Genomic DNA, 23201 nt, shown 5'->3' with positions numbered 1-23201 from the left:
AACCTCGGGCAGCTGGCCAACACAATTCATGCACGATTTTATGCTTTCATTCAACATTCTGATGGTTACACAGGTTATTAATGTACCAGCGTTTCACACTTGCACTGGCTTATCCCACACTTACATTAACCTGTGATCTCGCAATGTTAATCACTTAAATATGTTATCTAGACATTTGTATTTCCAAAATCTCATTACTCTGCAGTAATTATTTTTGATTTACGATGTTTCCCGACTGCTTATGATGACTCCTTCAATAACAGTATACGCTGTACAGTCACATTAATGAGACCACCGCCTATGTTCGACGTGGACGTGCAGTAACCACGCATACACAGCAGGTGGCAGTACTAGCAATGGAGAGTATATAAACGTGTCGGTGGGGACGCGGAAAACAGCGCAGTCGTTGTCATAACGCTGAAACGGAGCGATTTATCTGACTTCGAAAAGTGCATGATCATTGGAATGTTGGGCCAAGAGTGCAAGCATTTACGAAACGGTTAAGTTCATAAAGTGTTTACATGCCGCCATGGTTAAACGATACCTTGCATGTCAAAATAGGGCTATCCAATATCGACGAAGATGAAACTCTGGTGCAGCACGGCAATAGGTGGCAGGCGCGAAAGGCGGCTGTGTTCATGTGTACAGGAGAATAGACATGCAACTGTTGAGCAAATGACCACCCAGATGTACCAAGGGACTGCCAACAGTGTCTCCTTAACAACGGTTTAGCGATAGTTGGTGCATATGTGCCTCCACAGAAGGGGCATGGTTGATGCACGCACGCTCAAAGCTTTTAATCGTGGACGAAGGATGGAATTGCACAACAGATGGTCACTTCACATAAACAATGTTGTGTGGTTCATCGGACAGATGGTAGTTGTCGTGTACGACGTGAAACGTCTGAAAGCAAAAACCCTGCAACAATTTTCGGAAGGGTAGAGTTCGATGGAGGGGGCATTATGGCCTCTAGATTCTTTTCGAGGCATTCCCTGGCTGATATCGTCATTCCGGAACGTACAAGGGATCAACACAGGTATTCATCTAGTCTTGGGGACCATGTTCACCCCTACATGCAGTTTGTTTTTTCTCGGCACGGTAGCAGCTACCCTCAAGAGCATCAGGATGAGTTAACCGTACTCCCCTGGGCACCAAACTCCTGGATTAAAACCCAGTCTAGAACCCGTGGGACGACCTCGGTCGTGCTCTATGTGCCATGGACGCTCAGTCGAGAAACCTAGTACCTTGTGCAGCTGGTCAAGGAACTGGAGTCGGCATGGATCCATCCCTGTTGTACCTCCCAGAACTTCACTGACTCTCTATATATCTCGCAACGGAAGCAAAGAATGACTCAGGTGTTGATCAATAGATTTAGTTGTCATAAAACATGAGACATATCAGTCCACCCAAAGACTGACACGTTTCTTGAACCGTGCTATATATTAATGTAATTTCGTTCAAGTAAATTTTAGTGTCATTTATCATGTTGCAAAATGAAATGTAACTGCGTTCCGATCTAATGAATCTTAAACGTTATGTCAGAATATTACTTTACTGCACACAGATCCGATTCCTTTTACACAAGACCAACGCAAGTAGACAGAAGCAGCGACTTGCTGTGTTATATCGGGAGCAGAAAATTTAGTAGGTTATACATGTAGTTGCCAAAGACACTCTACAGAGGTTTGTATGGGGTGATCCAAGCGCACTTTGGCAGTCGATCCTAATCTTGAGGAAATGCTCTGGAGTTGTGAGTAATACTCCTAGGAGGTGGCTGACAGGCTGCAGTTCGCCTCCTTAGCATTCCTATTTGGAGATTCCGCTAGCTCATCCATATGGCGGACATCTGTGCCTGTGAGTAATCCGTCGTAGAAACTTAATGAGACGTGCATTATCATTTGTAAAGTGGTCTGGAACATTGCCCCTCCGAAAATATGCACATGTGGTTTTGGTACCTCACTCTTGTAGTTACGCGTGTGGATAGTAAGAGCGTAAATCGTCATTTGTAAAGTGAAGGTACTTTCTGCTGTGAAGACTGCGTTTAACCATTTGTTTGGCGTTCAGTTTCAAAGCTCCAGAGTCCATAAAAAGAGTCGTTAAATTGCTAGGTGTTTTTGCACATAGCCTAATTATGCTGACCACCTGAAACACAGTTCGTTGAGAAATTGCAACGTACGATTACTTAATCTAGTTGTGCCGTTAAGGCCTTATACACCTACTGATGTGCACTTGACCAGCTTTTAACCGATCCAATAGAAAAACTTCCAGTGCATTAGAACAGTAGACAAAATGCACAGACTAACGAAATATCTGTATTACGTTCGTACTCGAAACTAGAAGTAGTTCATTTATTTTCTATGCGGACAGTCCAACATTAATCTCGGTGATATCTGCCCACCTTTCCTCATTTTTCTCTTTTCCGGATTGTGCTTCACTTCTGATATCAGCATAGTAGTGACAGCGTCCTCGTACAAGTGTAAGTATTCTCGTTGATCCTGCGTTGAAATTTTAACACAAAGGAGAAAGAATACAGTTAAAGCGAAACAATGCAAGCAGCTCTTTGTTATTAGTACCTGTAGACATGGAAATAGTGCATAAATAAGCAGATATTTGTGTTGAGCTCCTTCGTTAAAGTAAAATGGCTTTCTCTTATATTTTCGCAATGTAGGGCACAGTAATTCATTCTCCTAACGTTCAACTGCTTCCAGCAGCGCTATAACAATGCGTTGGATGCTATCGCACTTAAGAACTAAATCGGAAATGTGGCTCTGAGGAGACATTTGGAAACTATAAGCATGGGCAGTAAGAGCACTCACGGTAAACTGGGGTGTCGTGTTGACGATCTTGTAGTCGTCCACACTCCTCAGGCAGTCGACGAGGGCGGCGCTGGGCTCCGTGGGGCATCCCACCAGGGCTGCCACCTTCTGCGCCTTCTGCAGACCTCCAGGCCGTGGTACTCCCCAAGGCGTTACGGAAACGCCGCTCTGCGAGATCGCCCGATGGAAAAGACCTGGTTAATAAGCAACACAGTATTAAATGCACTCGTCACTACAGCAGCTTCCGAGAGTAAAGGAAGACAGACTTTCTTAGACACTCCTCTCATCAATTTGTTCGTTGTGAGCACATCCCAATATTCCATAATGATCGAGATATTGATACCAGTTGTTCGATGCGTTTCAATGAAATCAAAGAATCGATTTTGTTTACTGTCAACGTACACGACTGTGAAGTACTGAGACGCTGAAAGTGACATTTTTGTTTTGAATTCGAATAATGGTATTTGAAAATCCTTGAAAATAGGGATGTGAAATCTCCTTCTAGTGTTTGTAGCAAACGTTCTAAAATCGTGAAATGGCTTGCATGTCGGCCATTTCTAGCTCCAATAAACAATGTTTTACAAGGCAATGAATATGAAGCTACACCATACCACCTTACTTATCCATGTCATTTATTAAATTTACCAATGAGTACATGGAAAATGCACTGAAGAGTTACTTATATCACTGAAACAACAGAAAAATGTTCCCTATGTCATTTAAAAGCATGTACAACATACGAAGTACGGAATTTGTTTGACGAACGGGCAACATGTAAAAATACAGCAGAAGGGTTTACAGATGTCTCAAATTGCAATATGGTGAAGGAATGACTAGAGGAGAAATATAAAGCTGTAGGAGAATACATCATTATGGAAAGGTAGATGTAGCGTTTAGGAAAACTAAACAGACCTTTGGAGAAAAGAGTGGCAGTCGTTTGAATATTAAAGAGCTAATGCGGGAGACGCATGCTATGCAAAGAAGCGAAGGCTGAAATGTAGACGGAATGTATAGGGAGACAAACTGGAAGAGAGTATTTTGGGAAGAGAGTAAATGGAGATGGAAGATATCATATGAGAAGAATTTGGTGGTGGTATGCTTAGAGCGCTCAACAGCGAGTTCATCAGCGCCCGTACTCAACTAACAAAAGACAAGTGTGGTTATGATTTGTTAGAAGCACGCAACAAAATGCAAAGTAGAAAATGTAATCCACAGCCTTCCTGGGAATCTCTCACTCACACTGTCACACAAAACAGCAAAAAACATTGCCTGAAGGTAGTGTGTGAGCGAAATACATAGACTGTAACCACACAACATCCAAAACAGTCGTGCAAGGAAATGAGCATACACAAATAATTGGGAAATGATAGACGAAGCAACACTCTAGAAACACATCGAAACCGTCTACATAAGACGCTATTGATAAAACCAGACATCACAGAGAGTCTTTTAAGATGAACCACATTCGATTCAACATCAGCTAAAACAGAGGACAGGTCAACTGGTACGTTGGTTGCAGCCCACGTTGTTTGGTACTAACCGCGTTCAGTTTAATGTAGCGTACAGAAACTTGCACCCCACAAGCACTGTATACCGGTGGCTCTTCCTGCTGAGTAATCCACGCGTCAGAGGACAGTGTCCTATCTAGAGGCACGCTAAAAACACTTCTTCCCGCCGCAGTGGACGTTGGTTTCACGGGCCTCAGCATGTTGTTCTCCAACTCCAACCACTCCTCCTCCCACAGAAGAATAGTGTTTTGTCCCAGTGGCAAAGTAACTGCATGGACAGTGGCAGCACATTCAGAAATTGTAACTTCCAAACAAGTATCCTTAGTTGCTGCGTCTATTGCTTCATTGCCCTGAATGTCCACGTGCCCCGGTACCCAGCAGAGTGACACATTCTTTCCCTGCCTCTGTAAGTAGAAAAGGGCGTCCGCTGGATACATGTGATCTTTATCCTGAAGGACACTTAGGAAGTCGATGTAGCTGAGGAATTTGGTAACATTAAGACACCACATCTCCTTCAGAGCCGTCAAGATTGCATATAATTCAACGCCATACACTGTGAATGTACCAGGGAAATGAATCTTGATGAGACAGTCTGGAAATAACACAGCACAGCCGATGGATTTAACCTGTTTAGACACGTCAGTGTGAATGACCACACAGTTAAAGTGCTCGGCCACAATTCTGTAAAACATCGATTTAAAAACAGAGGTCATAGTAAAAAATCTTCTTTCACACTGAGAGATCTAAAACAATCCAGGGGACTCCATATTAACCTGGGAGGCGAACGACTCCAGCATCAATGCAGAACTGGAATATCTTCTACACCAAGAGCCACTAATCCTGCGGTATAGAAATAAGGAATACCTTCCTTGCTCGTGGCAACAGTCACTCCATTAGAGGGCGAGCAGTAGTGTAGAACCCCGGTGACTGTGGCGTGGAGAGTAGGCTGCAAACATGATGCATCATGACTCGCCACCAGATCACAAATGGTGGTTCACCAACCTCACGCAAAAGCTAGGAATCACACTCATCCTATACGCTCCTGCTGCCAGTCGAACCCCCCTCCCCCATGATGAACAGCATCAGTTATCTTCAAATAAAATCGGGTGCTGACCCATAAACTGTGCAACCAAAGTCAAGGCGGGGTCGCACAAACAACTTGTAAAACTGAAGCAGACATATTCGATCTGTTCCCCAAGACTTTTGGCTGAAGCATTTTAAAATAGTCAATACATTTAAATCTTGGAACTTAATAGCCTACAGATGTGGTAACCACGTTAGATGTTCATCGAAAAGGAGACCCAAAACTGATTTTTTGAAATTAAGAACAGCGTCTATCATTTTAAGATGAGTCAGGTTAAAAGGGTGATAAGAATGATAAAAATTGACACATATTCCTCTGAGGAAAACTGATAACCTATTATATCCGTCCACTCCTCCCTTCGCTGTGTCGCAAGTGGTAGCTGACGAATGGACATCGCAAGGTTGAAGGAGGGGCACAAGATGGCAAAGTCGTCTACTAACTGTGGACATAGAAAAAGAGACCTAACTGTGGACGTGATACCATTGATGGCAATAGTGAACAGAATTATACTTAAAACAGATCCTTGAGCGACCCCATTTTCTAACTGGAATCACTTGGAAAGAGCATCATTGATCCGATATCGAAAAAATCGTCTGGAAAGAAGTACCATATGAAAATTGATAATCATCCTCCGAAGCCCCAGTGGTTTAGCTGTCCCAGGACATGACGCCTCCAGGTAGTGTCATAAGTCCCCTCCAGATAGAAGAAGACATCTATGAGGCACTGTCTACGCAGGAATGATGAGGTTGTCAAGGGTTGAACGATTCCTCCGATACACACAATGGGAGCGACTAAGTAGGCCCCACAAATCTAAATTGTATAAAAAAGGGACAAGAGTAACTCCTTTGAGTCCTGGTGAACGTACAGTAAAATGCTGTATGGGATTCGATCCTTTGTCCAGGATAGTCTCCTTGACCCAAGACAGAGCACACGTAAAGCTCCAATATGGAAAAGGGTTAACTGTAGTCCTCGTTACTTGTACAGTTAAAATACCACCCCGCCCCCACACCTACACTGATGCTCGATGGTGGCGAAAAGCTAGATCTCAGTTTGCAGGCAGTGATCAAACCAAAGTAATCTGCCATGCCATTCGCTATGCTCCCACGTATTGATTGTAGACACCCCTGCCGCAGTACAGCAGTTACAAGTCCGACGCATTTGCCATATATATCCTCCATATAGCTCTTTATATCGTCGAAGAGGTAGTGGAACGATTGATTGATTCAAGAAATACTTACCTAGATCTCTAAATGTCCTCTATACGATTTTTCGTCGTGCTCAAGGTCGCGAGGTTCGTAGCAGAAGATTGACATTTAAAATGTCGCAAGGCTAGCCATCTCCTCCTGATGGCGGAGCGACACTCATTTCACCATGGGTCATATCGTCTCCAAAGTCGTCCTGAAGACATCAGTGTCATGGTGGACAAGATCAATAATGTGATCCACCAAGTCCTTGAGACTATCTCGAGGTTCAGAAACGGCAAAAAGCTAATTGACGGTACAGTGTTCAGTTCGCTCTGTGAAGCATCCACCATGGCGGTTTCCTTTCAGGGTCAGCTCTTCCCGAGAAGTGGATCCAGACAGGGAAGTGGTCACTGGAATGCAAGTCATTGACCACTTCTAAGCGAGCAGCATCGACAAGGGCTGGAGAATAGAAAGCAAGATCTGTGGCTGAGAATGATCCCATTGCAGTCCTAAAGTGTGTACTACCACCAGCGTTAAGAAGGTATAGCTCCTCTAATACAGTAAGGATTTCGATATCCCGAACCCTGGGACATCTTGTTGGAGTTCACCATAACACAATGTGTGCATTAAAACCTCCTTAAGTAGGAAGGACGGAGGGAGTTGTGGAATCATATCAGAAAGACATGCTCTCTTCAAACTTTCTTCGGACAGTAGATACATACTACAGATGGAAACATCGGATGGAATAGGTACTCTGACAGCAGTTATCTTAATAGCTGTTCCGAGGGCGACAGAAGTGGACTGGTAAATGTCGTTCACAAAGATAGCCACTCCACCTTTAGCCCCTGTCTCCACTGAGGTCATCTTTATGATGAGGGCTGTATCCCATGAGTGCAGGGATATCACTAAATTTAAAATGCGTGTAATCTATTCATGCAATAGCTATTTACTGTAATAGTACACAATTATTATCTGGCCCAAGATCCGTCTGATGTTAAGTTGAAAACTATAATCTTTAACAAAAAATACAGGTACAACTATGTATTTCACAATTGAATTCTTAACCTTCCTTAAAGCTGAATACGCTTAAGGGGGAACTAAAAGAATAATATCGAGACGAGACCACCTTCTGTAGACACGCATACACTGCACAGCCAATTGTATGTAAGAATGTAGAGAAGTGTTTGCAGACATGATCACTAATGCTGTAGATGAGTTTATTGACAATGAGCAGCAAGTGATCAAAGATATCCATGATAAGGAAATTCATAAACTAGTAGATGATTGAAGAAACAGTTATCGAATCTTGTTCCTTACTTACTGACTATCGAAAGAAAAGGGGTATATTCTTGAACCTAAGTGCTCCTGAACCTAGAATTCAGCCAAAAATACATAAAATTGGGGTTTCCATTAGGCCATTTGTTAATCAAATTAACTCGAAGTTATTTATTTATTCACTCATTTAAGTGAAAAATTGATTCAGAATGCAACATTTAAATATTCATTTACAAACAGCCATCCATATTCTAAAAAATTCAACACAATTTGTCCAATTTTCCCAAGATATTGTAATTCCAGGTTAGGCGAAATGTCTATTATTAGATGAGTCTTATTTATACATAAACGTACCAGTTGAGGAAACAATTATCTTTATTAAAACAAGCTACTTTCACAAAAAAAGATGAATAACCATCAGATTGTGGAAATGTGTGATGGACTTGATATAGTTTTATTTCAAAATTATATCACATTCAATGGGGCCTTCTATAAACATCCAAATAGTTTGGCAGTGAGCAACTACCCATAAGAGGACACTAACAACCATTTTTGTGGATGATATTAAGAACGAATTTTTCACTGAGCAACTGGTAATGAGTAGTAAGATTATCTATTGCAAGAGGTATGTCGATGAAACGTTTACACTATTCAGTGGAAGCATAGCATACACCAAAATTGACACAACAGATTTACAGACCTACACCCTTACATCAATTTCGCAATTGAAGCAGAAGAGAATAACTCTACCAGTTTTCTTGCTATAGGGATACCTGGACTCAAAAGAAAGCATACATACAACTATTTAGAAAACCTGTGACCACATATTCAATTATGCATGAGGCTTCTTGTCATCGTGTAAGGTGAAAACATGCATTTTTCTATGCCATGATTCACAGTCCGATTAGGTTACCCATGTCTAAGGAAAACATAGACAGAAAACACAACAATGTACATCACAAGGAAATTATGAATATCCGCTATGGATAAATTATGCGAGAAGGAAGGTAGGCTAAAATAAGAGATCAGTCAACAAGAATTCACAAATAGAGAAAACCCTAAATCTATAACCTTGTCATAGATAGGAAAATCTCAGATAAAATGGAACAGATCTTCAGAAACAGTATGGTGAAAGTTTCTTTCGAAGCAATGAATAAAGTAAGGTCAATGGTGAGGCATAACGTAGACAAGGAAGCTCTATATGATCAGTGGGGTGTGTATACTAAAATGTGCGAGCAATGTGACCAAATATACAAAGGGCAAATCGAATGGAGACTTCGGACAAGATCCAGGAAACAATGTGGTCACAGTCATAAATCTTCCTTGAATGACCACCTTAAAACTCAAGAATGTACAATAGAAGACATAGAGGAATGCATATCCTTTACCACAGACAACAAAATTGGAAAGAAGCTACCCCACAACATCAGCACACGAAACCCACTTCATCACACAGGTGTGTACAAAATTGAATGTTTGGACTGTTACTGCTTCTACATAGTCTAGACAGACAAATCATTTGAGATTAGATTCAAAGAACACATGGCAGCACTAAAAAACAAAAAAATACCACACTTCAGCAATAGCCACTCACCTGCATAAAACAAAACACCACATTAACAACACAAGTATCAGCATCTTACATTATCCAACAAAAGGCAGAAATCTAGACATCCTTGAAACACTACAAATATACAAACACCAAACAAAATAACCTGAGACCATCTTAAATGACAAAAATGATAATATTTACAATAGTATCATCTCTGTTTTCAGCAACTGCCTACATCATTCAAATTGAAATGCACACACATACACACACAGATCTTAATATTTACCGCAAATATTTAGTTATGTTACCATGACAGCCGCAAAGTGTGCAAGAGATTGATCTCATTTATAAATCTATCATCACACCAACAGTTTATACCCCCTTGTCAGCTTGAAACTATATGTACATCAACTACTCACACAAACAGTAAATCCATCTAAATATTTTAGAGCATTAACCAATGTATTACCCCAACCTTTAGGCAGTTATTACATGTATCAGATACACTCTTAAGATCCCTTGCCTTGTAAAGTTTGCTCTCATACAATCACTCTTTCCATCCTCTCTCTCCCTCTCACTTTCAGTTTCTCTTCCTCTCCCTCTGCCTCAAGCCTTTCATATTTATCTATGAATTCCAACCAAAATTGTTATTTGTGTATAATTATACCACTGTAGTCAATAAAATTGTTATACTTAACGTTTGTAACATTTCATCTGATTGTGTAAACGAGAATGGAGTTCAAGCTATTTTAAATGGTCAGAATCGGATTTATATACCACCTGAAGTATTTAATCCAAGGCATGTATTCGACACCTCAGAACAAACACCACCAAATCCTTTACAATTTATTCTGTAACAACGTTGTTACGATGTACATTCTTTGTACTTTGTGATAATGTTTTCTCTTCTGCTATACGATCCTTGCACCCAAAAGTTTCCAGACGCCATATTTGGTTACAAAATATGACAGTGTACATGTGATGTGTTACGAGAGTGAAAGGAACCTTTGACTACTGGAAGTACTTTATTTTACTTATTTCATATTTAACGTTTGATATACGTTTAATTTTTTGTCAAAAGAAACTCAAAACCATGTTCTGAAATAGTGTTTTGTTTCTCCACCAGGCAGTGCCACAAGTTCCTCCAAAAAATCGTAACACAACACACACAAAAACGTCACACTAATAAATGTAAATCCACCTGATGATGGAAGTTTAAACCTTTGAAACGCGTCGTTGAGGTAAAAAAGTGACTGGTAACAGTAAACGTGTTGTTTCATTTAATGCCAATAACAGTCACGGTAAAACCTAGCCCAAAATTTTCGCATTTAAAGTTATTGTCATCATTTTTTATTTGTATAAATGTTTATTAATTACATTAGAAAGTATATATTGCTTCTTCAAGTTATGTAGGAAGGTATTACTGAAATAAATAGGCAAATAAATGTGTAAAGATTGAATAGTAATGCTATTTTCCTCATGTATCAGTTAAATATCATTAAATATACCCTGAACGTATACTGTCATATTGTATTTTGCGAAATAAATGTCAGTACATTCTTCTATAACTTGCATCACTTCATTATGAGGCACATTTTTGCTTGGCGTCAGTCACTGCAACAGGCAGAAATGAAAATTGTTTATAAAAGGGCCAAATAACCTAGCGTCATTTCTTCATAAATTCAGAGTTTCACTACATTTTGTATGATTTTAATATATGAGCATGTAAATTTAATTCAGCAGCATTATTTTACTGCTTAACATTTGCATTTGGTGTAGATGCAGAATTTATATTAATACTTTTGCGTTTTCGTTAGTATCTAGAAATCAAGTTTTGGCGCTTGGTCAGTTAGTGCAAAACACCATCTATATAACGCTCAATAAGTGAAGTAACGCACGTTTTCACACAATTTCGGTTTAAAACAATGTAGAATTTGCTGTGGGTCATCGTGGAGTAATCCCGCGTCAGCCTCTATAGTTTCATGAAGTTCTGATAAGTGGCGGAGTTATATGTAGCTTTCAAAGTGGTGCCTGAAACTGAGGTGCGTTCCATGACACAGCTGTCACTTAGTTTCTTTAGGCGGAAAATCAGAGCATCGCAGATATTCAAAGGCGCAAACCTGTCCGATCTCCTGTATGCTGGCACGCCAAAGACAGCTGTGACTCCTACGAACGTGCGGACACTTCCATTCGAGGTGATCGATGGGTCACAAACAAATACCTCGCTCAATAACTGGAATCCTCTGTTGGTAGCGCTGACATACTCAGTCACCAGTTTGGGTACTCAAAGGCGTATGCCAATTGAGTTCCTCGCCGCCTAACAGAAGACCATAACGAGCAACAAGGAACCATTACTTCGAACCGGAAACATAACAGCAATCCATGATTTTGGTGCCACACCACCTCTCCTAGTAAGAAACAGTTTCAAGCCGCACCTTCGGCTGATAAAGTAATCGCGATGGGCTTCTGTGACTCTAAAGGGGCTATTTCGTTGGAAGTCGTCCCTCATAGTGCAACGATCAACTCTGAAGCGACTTGTGCTACCTTCAGGAAACTCAAGAAACAGCTTCAGCGTCTTCGTCGTCAGAAAAATGCTATCTTCTCTTTCTCCGTGACAACACAATACCTCGTACAGGTCTGCCACACGAGAGAAGCTCACAAAACTTCATTGGACTGTTCGTCTTCTTCCACCTCACAGCTTGGATCTTTCATCTCTTTGGCCCAATAAAGGATGCACTACATTGGAATAGTATGCGGATGATGAGAAGCTTCTGATGCTGCAAGATGTTGGCTCTGGCGTCGACCACTATAATGGCCATGTGGGCCTACAGGCCTACCCGTAATGGGACAGAAGGTCGTCACATTGAATGGAGATCATGTTGAATATAGGGTGTTTATTATTTAGGAACATCTCATAACGTTCTTATCAATATGCTAAAATGGCAATTAGTCTATTATTGAACTAATAATATTGTGAAGTCTAGTGTATACATTCAGCAGTTGAATTATTTGCAGTGTTGGTATCTGTAATGCACTGACAGTCGCTATAATAAGTAATCATTATATCTTTGCAATGTATGAAGATCTTCACTGAATGGTATTCGGTCTATTTAATTCTGTACATGATAACAAGCACATAAAAGCGTCTCTGAGACCGACTTAAAATGCACGTTTCGCACAGACAGCCTGCATTAGTTATTAAACAGTCTACAACTTACAACAGCTAAATGTATACCTGTGCAAGTTCATAGCTGAGCTGTTTTTGTAAGTACTCTTTTGTATCAATGTATGTCGTGGAACATGCAAAAGCTATGTTCTGTCATGGCAAACACTCCTTAGGTGTCAGTATTTTTTGTTAATGACAATCAATTTATATCTAACGTCGGACTGATGTTAGATATAAATTGACTGTCATTAACAAAAAATACTGACACAGTTGTGTACTTCATAAAGTAGTTTTTAAAAGTAAAACAATTATGACAGAGTGTAGTCGAGTTAAATCAGGCGATGCTAAAAAAAAGTGGCTCTGAGCACTATGGGACTTAACAGCTTAGGTCATCACTCCCCTAGAACTTAGAACTACTTAAACCTAACTATCCTAAGGACATCACACACATCCATGCCCGAGGCAGGATTCGAACCTGCGACCGTAGCGGTCACGTGGTTCCAGACTGAAGCGACTAGAACAGCACGGCCACACCGGCCGGCAGGCGATGCGAAGAACATTAAATTAGGAAAAGGGAAACTAAGAGTAGTAGATGAGGTTTACAATTTGAGAAACGAAATTATGAATTATGGCATAAACTGAGAGGTTCTAAGTGGTGAATGATTATAGCAGCAAAGAAATAAATTTCTTATCATCTAATAATAAAATCACTCGTGTAAGTACCCCAAAGTTCAAGAACAGAAGATTGAAATAGTGAAAGAATTCAAATACCTCGGAGAATGGATTAGTTGGAATGCTAGGGAATGCAAAGCAATGGAATCCAGAAAAAAATAAACTTGAATTGGCCTTCCAACTAACACAAAATACATACAACAGAAAATCCCTTTCATGGGGGTCCGAAATTACACATTACAAGACAGTGATTAAGCCAGAAGCACTGTATGCAGCAGAAACACTTAACATGAATTTCAAAGGCCAAATGGAGAAACTTGATGCAAAGGAAAGAAAAATTTTAAGAAAAATCATTGGGCCAAAATTTCAAGACAATAAGATTATATACATCAAAAATGAAACTCTCCACAAGAAAATTGAAAAAACTTTCAGATTCTATGCGAAAAAGGAGAATAAATTTTTATGGTTATCTTCTCAGAATGAATTCCAGCAGATTAACTAAACAAATGTTTGACTTCTTCCGTAACGGCAAAACGAAACCCAACTGGCTTACAGAAACTGAGAAAGACCTAGTAGAATTAAAGATTTCAGAATATTCACTTACTGATCGAACAGCTAAATTAATTACTAAAGATGAAAACATAAGGTTCCAAGACAAATCTACACAAAAGTCCACGCCCTTCATCTCGGAAGAAGAGAGGAGAAGATGATCAGAAAGAATGAAGAAATACTGGGCCCTAAGAAAAGAACAACGCCCAAAGAAATTATTGATCCAGCGTACCCCAAAGAGGGTGAAACGAAAGAAGAAGAAGAAAGTTTAAGTATAGGTAGTTTTGTTCTATAAGTATAAAAATTTCTGGAAAGAACATTGTAACGGAGTGACAATACTTCCAATTGATGTCGCAGTTTAATTCGCTGACCTACCACACACGATTTGAATCTCAGTGTTTGTTCATATTTAATTTACTTTGGCGATGACGTTCCTGTTCTTGCTACTAATTTCATCTTTGGAGACTCACCTTTGGAGAGCGGGGACAGCATGTGGTAGTGCACGCTGGCGCCACCCGCACTCTCCCCAAAGATGGTCACACTGCCGGGGTCGCCGCCGAACGCCTCGATGTTCTCTCTGACCCACCTGAGTGCCGCCACCTGGTCCTTGAGGCCAAAATTTCCTGGGGATGCAGTGTCTTCTGTACTCAGGAAACCTTTAAAATAAAACGAGACTTTGCAGCTAGTGTTATCACAACACTATTTACGAGAATAAATTTACATAAGCAAAATTATGCATTCTATTGAAGACACTGTTATGTGCAATCCACTGCTTCCCTGTAAACACAGCTGTCTTGGAGCTACCGTAGTAGAGCACATGAATCCATTTCCCAATAAGTTATATGTATAATGCATGATATCTTCAAATATTGCAGTTGACTGTCTTATAATTTAATTTAGACACTATCATGAACTCTAATTATTAATGGTTCAAACAATAAAAATCAATTTGTGATTAATATTTACTTTCCCTGTTACTGTTGTTTGGTCTCAAATGCAACTGTGAAAAATATCCAGGTTTCGAGCTAGTCCACTTTTCAAGTAAGTCAGTGATTTGATTTATAAATCTTACTCATCGACGTGTTTTAATAGTTCTAAATACACTCCTGGAAATGGAAAAAAGAACACATTGACACCGGTGTGTCAGACCCACCATACTTGCTCCGGACACTGCGAGAGGGCTGTACAAGCAATGATCACACGCACGGCACAGCGGACACACCAGGAACCGCGGTGTTGGCCGTCGAATGGCGCTAGCTGCACAGCATTTGTGCACCGCCGCCGTCAGTGTCAGCCAGTTTGCCGTGGCATACGGAGCTCCATCGCAGTCTTTAACACTGGTAGCATGCCGCGACAGCGTGGACGTGAACCGTATGTGCAGTTGACGGACTTTGAGCGAGGGCGTATAGTGAGCATGCGGGAGGCCGGGTGGACGTACCGCCGAATTGCTCAACACGTGGGGCGTGAGGTCTCCACAGTACATCGATGTTGTCGCCAGTGGTCGGCGGAAGGTGCACGTGCCCGTCGACCTGGGACCGGACCGCAGCGTTGCACGGATGCACGCCAAGACCGTAGGATCCTACGCAGTGCCGTAGGGGACCGCACCGCCACTTCCCAGCAAATTAGGGACACTGTTGCTCCTGGGGTATCGGCGAGGACCATTCGCAACCGTCTCCATGAAGCTGGGCTACGGTCCCGCACACCGTTAGGCCGTCTTCCGCTCACGCCCCAACATCGTGCAGCCCGCCTCCAGTGGTGTCGCGACAGGCGTGAATGGAGGGATGAATGGAGACGTGTCGTCTTCAGCGATGAGAGTCGCTTCTGCCTTGGTGCCAATGATGGACGTATGCGTGTTTGGCGCCTTGCAGGTGAGCGCCACAATCAGGACTGCATACGACCGAGGCACACAGGGCCAACACCCGGCATCATGGTGTGGGGAGCGATCTCCTACACTGGCCGTACACCACTGGTGATCGTCGAGGGGACACTGAATAGTGCACGGTACATCCAAACCGTCATCGAACCCATCGTTCTACCATTCCTAGACCGGCAACGGAACTTGCTGTTCCAACAGGACAATGCACGTCCGCATGTATCCCGTGTCACCCAACGTGCTCTAGAAGGTGTAAGTCAACTACCCCGGCCAGCAAGATCTCCGGATCTGTCCCCCATTGAGCATGTTTGGGACTGGATGAAGCGTCGTCTCACGCGGTCTGCACGTCCAGCACGAACGCTGGTCCAACTGAGGCGCCAGGTGGAAATGGCATGGCAAGCCGTTCCACAGGACTACATCCAGCATCTCTACGATCGTCTCCATGGGAGAATAGCAGCCTGCATTGCTGCGAAAGGTGGATATACACTGTACTAGTGCCGACATTGTGCATGCTCTGTTGCCTGTGTCTATGTGCCTGTGGTTCTGTCAGTGTGATCATGTGATGTATCTGACCCCAGGAATGTGTCAATAAAGTTTCCCCTTCCTGGGACAATGAATTCACGGTGTTCTTATTTCAATTTCCAGGAGTGTATTTATTCTTTGGTCCGCAGAGAGCGTTTTAGCTAATGTTTCTGTTCCAATTGGGTACCCATCTGGCTCTTCTCAGTTGGAGATTGTAGTTCTAAAGTTTACAGCTGTTCTTTCCATACATTACTTACCAGAGAGAGCCCCCTGTTTTTGTCTACTGTGTAATGAGACATGTGGAAGAAATAATAATCTTTGAAAATTGTGCAATAATTTTGTATGATGCTATCTCTAATGTATAAAACTGACTGAAACGTATGTGATAGCATCTCTCAAACACAAAATTTAGTAGACAGCAGTTGCAAATATATCTGGCAAATATTTCGTGAATAGTGTCACACATTAAGACTTTCCTAATACTACATCTGTCCACTCTGAATTAGCTGTCAATTTTCTCTTCCATTCTTGAGTACGATATTCTCGTGAGTATCGAGTGCTATCAGTTACAAGATACAGCCTCTGCATCTGCCAGATAATAACAATTTTTAAGAATGAGGTATACTAGAATTAGGTTTGTAAAATGACTTCTAAAGTCGTTCTTGAAGTGTAAGGGAGCGGGTTTTAGGCAAGCTATTGCACCGTCTCTAGAAAAATTTTATTTGTTTGTGATGGATGGAAGGGGGTAGAGTTTATTGTGTTGTGTCAGTCACTAAAATGGTTGAGTACGGGAGGACAATTGCGATTGTGGGTTTCAAACACCTCTCCAGTGTTCCCTTGGCATGATGTAACACAAACAGGGAAAATCAAAATCAAGATGGCCAGACAAGGACTGGAACGCCACTGCCACCTGAGATGAGACCTGCTCTTAAACCTCAATGTCACCTGGTGCATTATATTCAGTTTAGCTGCCACACGACCAGGGAATACTATATGACTTAAGTGAGTTTTGTTTGATTGAAGTTGGTGGATATGTTCTCACAAAACGATCAGACCGACGAATTATCCGAGCCGATACACTACCTTCAATCCGAGTGGATCCAGAATCAGAAATTATGATACCAGGATCACCTAAACCCTCAAAGTCTTAAGACGATGCCTTTCATCACAGTTTTATCATTGCCCATAGGTATCATCTGACACTTTGATTGCAGCGTCACCTCGAGTCAGGGAAAATTATGAGTATAGGCTTGTAGCTCCTCGCTCAAAATAACTATCACGTGAGACGAACTCACATGATTGTTTGTAGGGGATGATAAGAGTCCAAGTCGTTCAAGTGCTTTCAGAGTATTACTTTCCTGACGAATGTAACCGTGATAATAATTACTTTACTTAACCATCGAATATTATGTTCCTTTGTTATGCAATTGACGTCTATTCTCCTAAGTAAGACTATATATAAATCTTCCGCAGTTTGCTTTTACTTACCCAAAGGACCAAGGCGGTAGTTAATCGTGACAAGAACGACATCGTGGTTCATTAGGAAGTCTGGCCCATAAGCAGCTCCTCCACCATCAACCCAGCCACCTCCGTGAATCCAGAACATGACTGGAAGCGGCTCTGTATGTTTCAGCTGAAAGAATAATGATAATGCATATACAACACCTGTATACCTCATCAACACCATTCATAGAACTAATACTTCGGAAAAAATATTAATAATGGAATGGAAGCAGTGCTGTTTTCCTAAATGTGACCTACTTACTTCGATGAATGAAGAAGATATTTTGAAGAATGATATCTATTACGAAAAGATTAAAACCAGTAATTGATTGAAAACAAAAAATATGTAGCAGAGTTTTTATAATGGGTATGCATCTCTGAAAGTAGTCGAATTGTCACGTAAACAAATGAGAGTATCGTCCGTATTCAAACTTCCCTTCGCTAAACTTTCCATCGTTATACACCGTGTGCAGCTTTAAGTTTATACTAATCTCTATATTTAAATGCAATGACCCGACTACCTAATTGACTGACTGACTGACTGACTCATCATGGCAAAGCCAAAACCGCTAAGGATAGAAACTTGAAACTAGCACAGGGTGTTGATCTTATATTGTAGGCGTCATTTACGAAGGAATTTTTCGAAATTCGACCCCCAAGGGGGTGAAATATGGGATGAAATGTTTTTTGATATTATGTCGCTGTTAAGACAACTTTTAAGCCAGACCTACGAAAGGTGGTGTTTGGTTACCCGGTCTTAAATCAAGAAATATGTGTTTGAGCGTTTTTGGAAATTCTTCCCCTATGTGGGTGAAATAGTGGACCAAAGTTTCTTTAAAAAAAGACATCATTATTAAAGAACTACTAAAGTATTTTTGAAGTTAAATTATGAAAACTGGTATTTGACTTGCCGGTTACAATTAAAAAAATACGTGGTTCAGTGTTTTTGGAAATTCAGCCCTTATGAGGGTGAAGTGTTTTATGAAATATTTCATTGTGAACGCAGTTTCAAAGCTAGGTGTATGAAAATTTGCGTTTGGCTTCTCGGTTAGAAATAAAAAAGACGTGTGTCACTGTTTTTGGAAGTTCAACACCTTAGGTGTGAAAATCATTAAGAAAATATTAATTTATATTAAAAAAAATTAAAAACTAAATCTATGGAAACTGGCATTTCATTTCTTGGTTGGATATACAGAAATGTGTGTTAGGGGATGAAAGTTCCTGTCGAAATATCACCACAAGAAGGCAAAAGGCGTGATTAACAAAAACCTTTGACTCCAACTACCAGAATAAATTCTCAGAAAACTCTGATTCTATGGTCTCAATTAGCATGAAAAGTTTAGAAGGTGCTGCAGTTTGTGAACAACATAAACTTTTGATTATAGAAAGACGCTGACCAGTTGCAGCTGTAGCGGCGCATCGAAAGCTAAGTACTAATTAATTGTTCGTGTATAGTGGTTTATTTAGGAACTTTAGTAGTCTTCAACCGGAGTTTTTTGTGTTTTCTGGTGAAATAATTTCAGAAGAACCTTTTGTTTTCAGCTTCGTTACTGTGCCATTAGACGTATGATTCTCTTTCTGTATTAGTCTTTTGTTTTATTCACATTTGTTGTTTATTAATACGGTTAATAATAGTAGTTACTTCCCTTGTAGAGTAAGTTTGTGTTTGTTGTAGTCAGGTTTTTAACATCTTCTTATTGTAGTAGCGGAACTTAGAAACAGTAAAATTTTACCATGAGTGAGAAGTGTGGGCTTTGCCGTAGGTTCGTGAGTAGTGGATTGCGGTGTGAGACTTGTTCGAAGTATTTTCACTGGGAGGGGGGGGGGGGATTGCAGTGGGGAAGCCAGTGGGCATTCTGGTGAGATCCTCTCCTGGAACTGCAGGTTATGTAGCAAGAGTAAGTTGATAGAGGAGCAGGAGCGAAAGATCTGTGCCCTTCAGGTGCAGTTGAAAAACGCACAGGAGGAGCTAGATAGGATGAGGAGAGAGAAGGGGGTTGGGGAATGGGAGCTGGCTGTTGGCAAGAGATCTGCTAGGAGAAGAAGATTTTCAGATAGTTTTACTATTGGTGTTTACAATAGATATGACCAACTGTCAGAGTCTAGTGGAGAGGAATCTCTAGTAGCTGTAGATGTAGGAAGTATGCAGCAGACCTCAGTAGTTACGGTGACTAGAACAGTTGCAAAGTCGAAGAGGAAGAAGAAGGTTCTGCTGTTAGGTAGTTCTCATGGCAGAGGTGTAGGCCAGCAGTTGCAGGAACTGCTGGGGAGTGAGTACCAGGTCACCAGCATTGTGAAGCCTAATGCAGGATTGGCTCAGGTGACTGTTAACATAGGGGGGTTATGTAGGGATTTTACTAAAGAGGATCAGGTAGTGATTGTGGGTTGGGCTGGTAATAGTATTGATAGGGATGGGGAGTATGACGTAGATGGTGACCTGGAAAAGATAGCCACTCAGACTGGCAACACGAATGTGCATTTCGTGGAACTGTTTCAGCGCCACGATCTGCCTCATCTTAATATAGCCGTCAGGCGTAATAACATGACCTTGGGGGTGCGCTGATGACAGAAAGCATGGGTCACATTTCAGTGGTGTCGGTGGAGTCCATCAGCAGGACGGGTTTCACTAGAAATGGCCGGCACCTCAACAGGTATGGGAAGGGGAGGTTGGCAAAGCTTATAGGTGACAGCATAGGTAGGATTGGTGGGATCACTCATGGGAAAATTCCTACAGTAGTGGGTGTTAGATCTGCACCTTTTTTAGATTGAAGTCAGCTGATAGGTATTCTTTAAGGGAAGTCTCTCTAACAAAGGAACCACTTTTGACAAAGCTTAGGTATCCGAGTAATGAGGGAATTAGTATATTTCATCAAAATATACAAGGTATTAGAGATAAAGTTAGTGAACTGCTTATAGATGTTGACTCTGAAATTATTGGTATATCTGAACACTTCTTAAATAAGGAGATAATTCAGAGGCTTCCTTTACCAGGATACGGGTTGGCTGGCAGCTTTTCGAGGAGCTCTTTGCGGTGTGGGGGAGTAGCCATGTATGTGAAAAACGGCATCCAATTTGAGTTAATTGATGTTTCAAAGTACTGCACTGAAAAGGTGTTTGAATGTTGTGCAGGTGTGGTTAAATTTAACGGAGCTAAACTTCTAACTGTTGTTATTTATAGATCCCCAGCCTCCGATTTCACAACATTTTTGCTAAAGCTAGAGGAGGTTCTTGGTTCACTTTATAGGAAATACTAAAAGTTAGTTATATGTGGTGACTTCAATATTAATTGTATAAGTGATTGTGCAAGGAAGAGGATGCTGGTAGACCTCCTTAATTCATATAATCTTTTGCAAACCGTATTGTTTCCAACGAGAGTGCAAGGGAACAGTAGAACAACCACAGACAACATTTTTGTTCATTCCTCATTACTAGAAGGACATTCTGTTAGCAAAAAGGTGAATGGCCTTTCAGATCATGACGCACAAATTTTAACTCTAAAAGATTTTTGTGCTGCAACACGTGTTAAATATAGTCATCAGCTGTTTAGGAAAGCTGATCCAGTTGCTGTAGAGACCTTTGTAAACCTTATCAAGGAACAAGAGTGGCAAGATGTTTATAGCGCTGATACAGTAGACGATAAATATAATGCTTTTCTCAAGACTTTTCTCGTGCTCTTTGAATGTTGCTTTCCGTTAGAACGTTCAAAACAGGGTACTAGCACAAACAGGCAGACTGGGTGGCCGACTAGAGGGATAAGAATATCTTGTAGAACAAAGTGGCAATTATGTCAAAACGTTAGAAACAGTCAAAATCTAAATGCAGCAGCCCATTACAAACAGTATTGTAAGGTGCTTAAAAATGTTATTAGGAAGGCAAAAAGTATGTGGTATGCAGATAGAATAGGTAAGTCCCAGGATAAAATTAAAACCATATGGTCAGTCGTAAAGGAAGTGGCTGGTCTGCAGAGACAGGTCGAGGATATAGAATCAGTGCATAGTGAGAATGTCAGTGTTACTGATAAGTCGCATATATGTACAGTATTTAATAATCACTTTCTGAATATAGCAGGTGAACTAAATAGAAACCTAGTTCCAACAGGGAATCATATGGCGCTCTTAGAAAAAAGTGTTCCGAGACTGTTACCTGAAATGCTCCTCCATGATACTGACAAGAGGGAGATTGAGTTAATAATTAAATCACTCAAGACCAAGAACTCTCACGGATATGACGGGGTATCTAGCAGAATACTGAAGTATTGTTCTATGTATGTTATCCCAGTACTTAGCCATATCTGTAACTTTTCCTTTAGGAGTAGTCGGTTTCCTGACCGATTAAAGTACTCGGTAGTGAAGCCACTTTATAAACAGGGAGACAGGGATAACGTTGACAATTATAGACCTATTTCTATGCCATCGGTGTTTGCTAAAGTTATCGAGAAGGTTGTATATACAAGGTTACTGGAGCATTTAAATCACATAATTTGCTGTCAAATGTTCAGTTTGGTTTCAGAAATGGTTTAACAACTGAAAATGCTATATTCTCTTTTCTCTGTGAGGTTTTGGAGGGATTAAATAAAAGGCTGCGAACGCTAGGTGTTTTCTTTGATTTAACGAAGGCTTGTGACTGTGTTGACCACAAAATATTACTGCAGAAGTTGCGCCATTATGGAGTAAGGGGAGTAGCTTACAATTGGTTCGCCTCTTACTTTAAGAACAGAAAGCAGAAGGTAATTCTCCGCAATATTGAGAGTGGTAGTGATGTTCAGTCCCAATGGGGCACTGTTAAGTGGGGTGTTCCCCAAGGGTCGGTGCTGGGGCCACTGCTGTTTCTTATTTATATAAATGATATGCCTTCTAGTATTACAGGTGATTCAAAAATATTTCTGTTTGCTGATGACACCTGCTTGATAGTGAGGGATCTTGTGTGTAATATTGAAACAGTATCAAATGACGTAGTTCATGAAATACGTTTGTGGCTTGTGGAAAATAATTTGACGCTAAATCACAGTAAGACTCAGTTTTTACAGTTTCTAACTCACAATTCAACAAGAACCGATATTTTGATCAGATAGAATGGGCATATTATAAGCGAGACGGAACAGTTCAAGTTCCTAGGCGTTGGGATGGATAGTAAGCTGTTGTGGGAAGCCCATGTTCAGGATCTTGTTCAGAAACTAAATGCTGCTTTATTTACCATTAGAACAGTATCTGAAATAAGTGACACTTCAACGCGAAAAGTAGTCTACTTCGCATATTTTCATACGCTTATGTCGTATGGTATTATTTTTTGGGGTAATTCTTCTGATTCAAAAAGGGTATTTTTGGCTCAGAAACGGGCTGTTCGAGCTATATGTGGTGTAAGTTCGAGAACCTCTTGTCGCCCCTATTCAATAGTCTGGGAATTCTGACATTGCCCTCACAGTATATATTTTCTTTAATGTCGTTTGTTGTTAGCAATATTAGCCTATTCCCAAGAGTTAGCAGCTTTCACTCAGTTA

The 23201-nt window shown here is 41.0% G+C and overlaps 1 protein-coding gene across 2 annotated transcripts in view; it reads right to left on the bottom strand.

Moving 5' to 3' along the window:
- The window catches only part of LOC124789344 (juvenile hormone esterase-like), a 114306-nt gene that overhangs the window by 54905 nt on the left and 36200 nt on the right, over nt 1-23201 (bottom strand). For both annotated transcript variants that reach the window (XM_047256669.1, XM_047256668.1), the window contains exons 3-5: nt 17690-17834; nt 14277-14462; nt 2817-3010 (exon numbers count right to left, since the gene is read on the bottom strand). In XM_047256669.1, coding sequence (XP_047112625.1) covers nt 2817-3010; nt 14277-14462; nt 17690-17834 — 525 coding nt within the window. The remainder of the gene's footprint in view (nt 1-2816; nt 3011-14276; nt 14463-17689; nt 17835-23201) is intronic.

Source organism: Schistocerca piceifrons, chromosome 3 (assembly GCF_021461385.2).
Source record: "Schistocerca piceifrons isolate TAMUIC-IGC-003096 chromosome 3, iqSchPice1.1, whole genome shotgun sequence".
Taxonomy (NCBI): domain Eukaryota; kingdom Metazoa; phylum Arthropoda; class Insecta; order Orthoptera; family Acrididae; genus Schistocerca; species Schistocerca piceifrons.
The sequence above is the reverse complement of the archived record's forward strand: the minus strand, read 5'-3'. Positions and strand labels throughout refer to the sequence as shown.